The sequence below is a fragment of the Cyclopterus lumpus genome, chromosome 20 (assembly GCF_009769545.1).
Source record: "Cyclopterus lumpus isolate fCycLum1 chromosome 20, fCycLum1.pri, whole genome shotgun sequence".
In the NCBI taxonomy this organism is placed as follows: Eukaryota; Metazoa; Chordata; class Actinopteri; order Perciformes; family Cyclopteridae; genus Cyclopterus; species Cyclopterus lumpus.
Window position 1 is genome coordinate 192,501 of NC_046985.1, and position 9,311 is coordinate 201,811.

Here is a 9,311-nt window from a genome sequence, read left to right on the forward strand (position 1 = left end):
TTTGAGCTGGTACTGGCGGCCGAACTTGCGTCCGCAGATGTCGCAGAGGTGCGGCCGCTCTCCGGTGTGCGTCTGGAAGTGGACCGCCAGCTGCGAGCGGCATTTGAACTCTTTGCCGCAGAGGTCGCAGAGCAGCGAGCTCGGCTGGTGCGGCTCGCCGGCGCCGTGGACGTGGGCGATCTTCTTGTGGTGCTCGAGGTCGTTGGTCCTCATGTAGGCTTTGGAACAGAGGTCACAGCGGTGAGGTTTGACCCCCGAGTGGATGACCTCGTGCGTCTTCAGCCTGGACCTGCAGCTGAAGGTTTTGCCGCAGACCGCGCACAGCCAGGCCGGCACCTCGCGCTGCTTCTCCAGCTTGGCCACGCCGTTCGGGTGCAGCCGCGTCAGGTGGTGCTGCAGGTTGTCGCGGCGGTTGAAGCGGAGGTCACACAGGTGGCAGGCGAACGGCTTCTTCCCCGTGTGGATGAAGGAGTGTCGGGCCAGACTCGACTTGTTCTTCATCACTTTACCGCAAATGTCACACACGGTGCTGTCGAGCTCCAGCTTCACTGCGCAGAGAGGTGCATGCTGGGAGTCTGAGTCCAGCTGGATCTCCTCCAGAGCCGAGGCAGACGGGCGAGGGTTCACAGCTGGAGGGGGAGGGGGGAAAGAGAGAGTTAATACTTCATAATGAAACTTTATTATGACACTGATGTGCAAAGAGTCTTTAAATGTATAAAGACATAATTCAATAATCATTTACCCACAAACTACACAAATTAATATATATATATATATTAATATATATTTTAAAAGATATATATATATATATATATATATATATATATATTAAAAAAAATAGATTTTCTCTACTAAATAAATGTTTCTATTAAATAAAATTGCACACAAATATTAAATCTCAGTGTAAATGTCAAAATGAAATTATTGAAAATATATATATCATATTGGGGAGTTTTTCCTGATCCGATGTGAGGTCAAAGGTCAGGGATGTCGTATGTGTACAGATTGTAAAGCCCTCTGAGGGGAGTTTGTGATATTGGGCTATACAAAATAAACTGAATTGAATATATATGTTTAATTCATTTATTTTTATGAAATAAATCATTTAAAAATTAGAATTATAAATATTCTGTCTATAAAACCAAAATTTGTATTTATACTAAATCAAATTATATTTTGAAGTCTGATATTTGATGATAAATGAAGACAGACGGTACTTTATGGACTTCATTACTTTGGTTTTTTTCCTCACTCACCTCCCTCAGGTGGAGTCCAGGTGGGATCACCTGTGTCCTCCTCCTCCTCCTCTTCCTCCTGCTCTTCCTCCTCCTCCTCCTGCTCCTCCTGCTCCTCCTGCTCTTCCTGTTGGATGTCAATAACAGGTGACAAACGGCGGTAGTGTCGTTGAGATGGACCTTGTATGACGGCGTTAGACGTCTGTGGTGGCGGCCTCCTCTGGGTCCTGGACCTGGACTGGGTGAGTTTGATGGGTCTGGTTCTGGATCTAGTTCTGGTTCTGGTTCTGGTTCGGTTGGTGGTGCAGTGCTGCAGCAGAGCGCCACCGTCTGGTCCATCAGGTCTGACTGCAAAACACTGCAGCAGCATTGCAGACGAACCTGCAGACAGAAAGTTTTAACATCTGGAGAACTGAACCATCACTCATCTAGTCTATAAATCCAGACTAAAATCTTTAAATACAGACTAAAGTATTTAAATACAGACTAAAGTATTTAAATCCAGAATAAAGTCTTTAAATAAGGAATAAAGTCTTTAAATAAGGAATAAAGTCTTTAAATAAGGAATAGTCTTTAAATCCAGAATAAAGTATTTAAATCCAGAATAAAGTCTTTAAATCAGAATAGTCTTTAAATCCAGAATAAAGTCTTTAAATCCAGAATAGTCTTTAAATCCAGAATAGTCTTTAAATCCAGAATAAAGTCTTTAAATAAGGAATAGTCTTTAAATATAGAATAAAGTCTTTAAATCCAGAATAGTCTTTAAATCCAGAATAAAGTCTTTAAATCAGAATAGTCTTTAAATCCAGAATAAAGTCTTTAAATCCAGAATAGTCTTTAAATCCAGAATAAAGTCTTTAAATAAGGAATAGTCTTTAAATCCAGAATAAAGTCTTTAAATAAGGAATAGTCTTTAAATCCAGAATAAAGTCTTTAAATAAGGAATAGTCTTTAAATCCAGAATAAAGTCTTTAAATCCAGAATAGTCTTTAAATCCAGAATAGTCTTTAAATCCAGAATAAAGTCTTTAAATAAGGAATAGTCTTTAAATCCAGAATAAAGTCTTTAAATAAGGAATAGTCTTTAAATCCAGAATAAAGTATTTAAATAAGGAATAGTCTTTAAATCCAGAATAAAGTCTTTAAATACAGACTCCCAGTGGAGTCCCACCTGTGTGTCTCCAGCTGAGCTGCTGAGTCAGGTCCACCTGGACCGCAGCATCCCTCCTCTCTGCCAGGTCGCTCTGACAGCCCACCTCCCTCCGGTCCTCCTCCGGACTCTCCCACTGACAGCCCACCTCCCTCCTCCTCTCCTTGGTCTCTCCTTGGTCTCTCAGCAGGAAGACACACAGCGGTTCTCCTCCTGCAGGAGGCTCCAGGAGTCCAGACGACATCTCTGAAACATCAATCAATCAGTAGTAGAAATATTGATCGATCAGTAAATCTTTTCCTATTATGATATTTCTGGATTAATATTACTGCTGCATTCATGTGGAGGCTTTATGTAGTACAGTATTTACCTCTGAGTACAGTCTATAGTACAGTATGAAAAGAAAAAATGAAACCGGCAAAATATCCAGCATTGAAAATAACGACCAATTCTTTGGCCGGTATACTTTCTAAAGTATTAAAACGAATCCTCTTAGATAGGCTTCAAGATTACATCACAACCACTGATAATCAATTTGATTTTAAAAGTAAACATAGCACAGGCTTATAATACTTATACTTATAATATATAATATAACACTGAAAGAAGTTGTAAGTACAGGAGACATAACACCACAATATTTGTGTTTCCTGGATGCATCTAAAGCTTTATCGAATTAATCATTCCAAATTGTTTATCAAAGAGCGAGGGGTCCCTCCATATTTGATTAGGATTTTGCACTTTTGGTATTCACGTCAAACCATGCGAGCTAGATGGGGTAAGAGTTTCAATTTTAGTTTATTTTCTATAGCCCAATATCACAAACTCCCCTGAGAGGGCTTTACAATCTGTACACATACGACATCCCTGACCTTTGACCTCACATCAGATCAGGAAAAACTCCCCAAAAATAACCTTTGACAGGGAAAAAAGTGAAGAAACCTTCAGGAGAGCAACAGAGGAGGATCCCTCTCCCCGGATGGACAGAAGAATAGATGTCATGTGACCAGATGAACAGAGTTACAGAGTTACATAAACACATTACATGAATATGACAATGTATGAATGGAACTCCAATCCAACAGAAGGAGGTAGAGAGGAGGGGGGTTGAGTGTATCTGCACCTTTCCTAGTGACCAATGGGGTGGAATACCGTCACCTGCTCTTTTTAATCTATATATGAACCTTTCTAAAGAGTTAAGAGTGCAAGACAGGATGTATGGTGGGGAAAAGTCTCATTAACCATCTGATCTACGCTGACGACTCAGTGGTCTCCTTATAGCGGTGGTTCACAGAGTCTCAAGGTATGGGGTGCACTATGATATCAAGTTCAACTCTAAAGAGTGTTATCATGATAGCTAAAACCAAGGAGCATCAGAAGCTACATTTTCCTTCATTCTTTTTGGGAGACCAGGAGCTAAATGTGGTGCAGAAAGTCAGATATGATGATGACGATTTCATATGTGTACAGAAGATGTTCCAACTGTACTCGTCTCTACAGCCCACCTGTTATAGTGAGGCAACAATGAAAAAGATTTAGGTGGCATTTAATGATGCTTTCAGAATCTTGCTCAAGCTTCCCAGATGGACAAGTGCAAGTCAGATGTTTGTGACTCGTAATGTTCCCACTTTCCATGCTGTGTTGAGGAATTTTATATACAAATTTAAATGTCGATTAAATGACTCAAAAGGTCATTATAAAAGCCTTAACTGAGGCAACAGAGTGACACGAGGGATTGTTCCCATTTCTGGAAACATTGGAACAAGTGCTTGTATGTTTAACCACAAGTGACTTTTTAACTGCAGTGATTGTGTCCTTGTATTGTACAGTATGTACCTCATAGTACAGTCTATAGAACAGTATGTACCTCAGAGTACAGTCTATAGAACAGTATGTACCTCAGAGTACAGTATGTACCTCATAGTACAGTCTATAGAACAGTATGTACCTCAGAGTACAGTCTATAGAACAGTATGTACCTCAGAGTACAGTATGTACCTCATAGTACAGTCTATAGAACAGTATGTACCTCAGAGTACAGTATGTACCTCATAGTACAGTCTATAGTACAGTATGTACCTCATAGTACAGTCTATAGAACAGTATGTACCTCAGAGTACAGTCTATAGTACAGTATGTACCTCATAGTACAGTCTATAGAACAGTATGTACCTCAGAGTACAGTCTATAGAACAGTATGTACCTCAGAGTACAGTATGTACCTCATAGTACAGTCTATAGTACAATATGTACCTCAGAGTACAGTCTATAGTACAGTATGTACCTCGGAGTACAGTCTATAGTACAGTATGTACCTCAGAGTACAGTATGTACCTCATAGTACAGTCTATAGTACAATATGTACCTCAGAGTACAATCTATAGTACAGTATGTACCTCAGAGTACAGTATGTACCTCAGAGTACAATCTATAGTACAGTATGTACCTCATAGTACAGTCTATAGCTCATAGTACAGTCTATATAACAGTATGTACCTCAGAGTACATTATGTACCTCATAGTACAGTCTATAGTACAGTATGTACCTCATAGTACAGTATGTACCTCATAGTACAGTCTATAGTACAGTATGTACCTCAGTACAGTCTATAGAACAGTATGTACCTCATAGTACAGTCTATAGTACAGTATGTACCTCATAGTACTGTCTATAGTACAGTATGTACCTCATAGTACAGTCCATAGTACAGTATGTACCTCATAGTACAGTAGGTACCTCATAGTACAGGCTATAGTACAGTATGTACCTCATAGTGCAGTCTATAGTACAGGATGTACCTCAGAGTAGTCTATAGTACAGTATGTACCTCATAGTACAGTCTATAGTACAGTATGTACCTCATAGTACAGTATATAGTACAGTATGTACCTCATAGTAGTATATAGTACAGTATGTACCTCATAGTAGTATATAGTAAAGTATGTACCTCAGAGTACAGTATGTATCTCATAGTAGTCTATAGTACAGTATGTACCTCATAGTATGGTCTATGGTACAGTATGTGCATCATAGTACAGTCTATAGTACAGTATGTACCTCATAGTACAGTCTGTACCTCAGAGTACAGTCTATAGTACAGTATGTACCTCAGAGTACAGTCTATAGTACAGTATGTACCTCATAGTACAGTATGTACCTCAGAGTACAGTCCATAGTACAGTATGTACCTCAGAGTACAGTCTATAGTACAGTATGTACCTCATAGTACAGTCCATAGTACAGTATGTACCTCAGAGTACAGTCTATAGTACAGTATGTACCTCATAGTACAGTCTATAATACAGTATGTACCTCATAGTACATTAGGTACCTCATAGTACAGTCTATAGTACAGTATGTACCTCAGAGTACAGTCTATAGTACAGTATGTACCTCAGAGTAGTCGGTACCTCATAGTACAGTCTATAGTACAGTATGTACCTCAGTACAGTATGTACCTCATAGTACAGTCCATAGTACAGTATGTACCTCAGAGTACAGTCTATAGTACAGTATGTACCTCAGAGTACAGTCTATAATACAGTACGTACCTCATAGTACAGTCTATAGTACAGTATGTACCTCAGAGTACAGTCTGTACCTCATAGTACAGTCTATAGTACATGATGTACCTCAGTGCAGTCTATAGTACAGTATGTACCTCATAGTACAGTCTATAGTACAGTATGTACCTCAGTACAGTCTATAGTACAGTATGTACCTCATAGTACAGTCTATAGTACAGTATGTACCTCATAGTACTGTCCATAGTACTGTATGTACCTCATAGTAGTCTATAGTACAGTAAGTACCTCATAGTACAGTCCATAGTACTGTATGCACCTCATAGTAGTCTATAGTACAGTATGTACCTCAGTACAGTCTATAGTACAGTATGTACCTCATAGTACAGTCCATAGTACAGTATGTACTTCATAGTACAGTCCATAGTACAGTATGTACTTCATAGTACAGTCTATAGTACTGTATGTACCTCATAGTACAGTATGTACCTCAGTACAGTCTATAGTACAGTATGTACTTCATAGTACAGTCTATAGTACTGTATGTACCTCATAGTACAGTATGTACCTCAGTACAGTCTATAGTACAGTATGTACTTCATAGTACAGTCTATAGTACTGTATGTACCTCATAGTACAGTATGTACCTCATAGTACAGTCCATAGTACAGTATGTACTTCATAGTACAGTCCATAGTACTGTATGTACCTCATAGTACAGTATGTACCTCAGTACAGTCTATAGTACAGTATGTACTTCATAGTACAGTCCATAGTACTGTATGTACCTCATAGTACAGTATGTACCTCAGTACAGTCTATAGTACAGTATGTACTTCATAGTACAGTCCATAGTACTGTATGTACCTCATAGTACAGTATGTACCTCAGTACAGTCTATAGTACAGTATGTACCTCATAGTACAGTCCATAGTACAGTATGTACCTCATAGTACAGTCCATAGTACAGTATGTACTTCATAGTACAGTCTATAGTACTGTATGTACCTCATAGTACAGTATGTACCTCAGTACAGTCTATAGTATAAGTAAAGTACCTCATACAGAACTTTACGCAAACGACTATTTACTATCACAGTTCATATTCTGATATTTAACCTGTCTGTCTCCCGACTTGTCTCTCCCTCTCTGCCTGCCTGTCTCCCTACCTGTCTCTCCCTCTCTGCGTCTCCCTACCCGTCTCTCCCTCCCTGCCTGTCTCCCGACTCGTCTCTCCCTGTCTGTCTCTCTCTGCGGTCTCCCTCCCTGCCCGGCTGCCTGTCTGTCTTTCCCTCCCTCTCTGTCTCTCCCTCCCCTGCCTGTCTGTCTTTCCCTCCCTGTCTGTCTCTCCCTCCCCTGCCTGTCTGTCTTTCCCTCCCTCTCTGTCTCTCCCTCCCCTGCCTGTCTGTCTTTCCCTCCCTCCCTGTCTCTCCCTCCCCTGCCTGTCTGTCTGTCTTTCCCTCCCCTGCCTGTCTGTCTTTCCCTCCCTGTCTGTCTGTCTCTCCCTCCCTCCCTGTCTGTCTGTCTTTCCCTCCCTCTCTGTCTCTCCCTCCCCTGCCTGTCTGTCTTTCCCTCCCTGTCTGTCTCTCCCTCCCCTGCCTGTCTGTCTTTCCCTCCCTCTCTGTCTCTCCCTCCCTCTCTGTCTCTCCCTCCCCTGCCTGTCTGTCTTTCCCTCCCCTGTCTGTCTTTCCCTCCCTCCCTGTCTCTCCCTCCCCTGCCTGTCTGTCTTTCCCTCCCTGTCTGTCTCTCCCTCCCCTGCCTGTCTGTCTTTCCCTCCCCTGCCTGTCTGTCTTTCCCTCCCTGTCTGTCTGTCTCTCCCTCCCTCCCTGTCTGTCTTTCCCTCCCTGTCTGTCTCTCCCTCCCCTGCCTGTCTGTCTGTCTTTCCCTCCCTGTCTGTCTCTCCCTCCCCTGCCTGTCTGTCTTTCCCTCCCTCTCTGTCTCTCCCTCCCTGTCTGTCTGTCTTTCCCTCCCTGTCTGTCTCTCCCTCTCTGCCTGTCTGTCTTTCCCTCCCTCTCTGTCTCTCCCTCCCCTGCCTGTCTGTCTTTCCCTCCCTCTCTGTCTCTCCCTCCCTGTCTGTCTGTCTCTCCCTCCCCTGCCTGTCTGTCTGTCTTTCCCTCCCTCCCTGTCTCTCCCTCCCCTGCCTGTCTCTCCCTCCCTCTCTGTCTGTCTCTCCCTCCCCTGCCTGTCTGTCTTTCCCTCCCCTGCCTGTCTTTCCCTCCCTGTCTGTCTCTCCCTCCCCTGCCTGTCTGTCTGTCTGTCTTTCCCTCCCTCCCCTCCCTGTCTGTCTGTCTCTCCCTCCCCTGTCTGTCTGTCTCTCCCTCCCCTGCCTGTCTGTCTTTCCCTCCCTCTCTGTCTCTCCCTCCCCTGCCTGTCTGTCTGTCTCTCCCTCCCTGCCTGTCTTTCCCTCCCTCTCTGTCTCTCCCTCCCTGTCTGTCTTTCCCTCCCTGTCTGTCTCTCCCTCTCTGCCTGTCTGTCTCCCTACTTCCCTACCTGCCTGCCTGTGTCTCCTGACCTGCCTGCCTGTCTCCCTGCTTGTCTCTCCCTCTCTGCCTGCCTGTCTCCCTGCCTGCGTCTCCCTACCTGTCTCTCCCTCTCTGCGTCTCCCTCCCTCCCTCCCCTGCCTGTCTGTCTTTCCCTCCCTGTCTGTCTGTCTCTCCCTCCCCTGCCTGTCTGTCTGTCTTTCCCTCCCTGTCTGTCTCTCCCTCCCCTGCCTGTCTGTCTTTCCCTCCCTGTCTGTCTGTCTTTCCCTCCCTGTCTGTCTCTCCCTCCCTGTCTGTCTCTCCCTGCCTGCCTGTCTTTCCCTGCCTGCCTGTCTCTCCCTCCCTGTCTGTCTGTCTGTCTTTCCCTCCCTGTCTGTCTCTCCCTCTCTGCCTGTCTGTCTCCCTACTTCCCTACCTGCCTGCCTGTGTCTCCTGACCTGCCTGCCTGTCTCCCTACATGTCTCGCCCTGCCTGTCTCCCTGCTTGTCTCTCCCTCCCTGCCTGCCTGTGTCTCCCTACCTGTCTCTCCCTCTCTGCCTGCCTGTCTCCCTACCTGTCTCTCCCTCTCTGCGTCTCCCTCCCTCCCTCCCCTGCCTGTCTGTCTTTCCCTCCCTCTGTCTCTCCCTCCCCTGCCTGTCTCTCCCTCCCTGCCTGTCTCTCCCTCCCTGTCTGTCTCTCCCTCCCTGTCTGTCTCTCCCTCCCTGCCTGTCTGTCTCTGCTCCGTTAGCAGCTGTTAGCATTAGCACAACGCTCAGAGCTCCACATGAACGCGCCTGATGAAATAGAAGAGCCCGTTTTACCTGCGCGCTGCACGGGAAACACGGAGCGCGTGACAGTCTCTGATGTCCAGAAGGTTTGAATCCCACAAACAACAGACTTAACTGAACCATACAGACGAGTGGACCGGAACCGGAAGCTTTTC

General features: G+C 44.3%; 1 protein-coding gene across 1 annotated transcript in view; it reads right to left on the reverse strand.

The window, feature by feature from the left end:
- Window positions 1–9,311, reverse strand: part of LOC117749854 (zinc finger protein 626-like) — a 10,229-nt gene extending 918 nt beyond the window's left edge. The window contains exons 1-4 of the mRNA XM_034560664.1: window positions 9,190–9,311; window positions 2,406–2,630; window positions 1,257–1,616; window positions 1–629 (exon numbers count right to left, since the gene is read on the reverse strand). The exon at window positions 1–629 is cut by the window's left edge and continues 918 nt beyond it. Of these exons, the coding sequence (XP_034416555.1) occupies window positions 1–629; window positions 1,257–1,616; window positions 2,406–2,628 (1,212 nt within the window). The 5' untranslated portion in view covers window positions 2,629–2,630; window positions 9,190–9,311. The remainder of the gene's footprint in view (window positions 630–1,256; window positions 1,617–2,405; window positions 2,631–9,189) is intronic.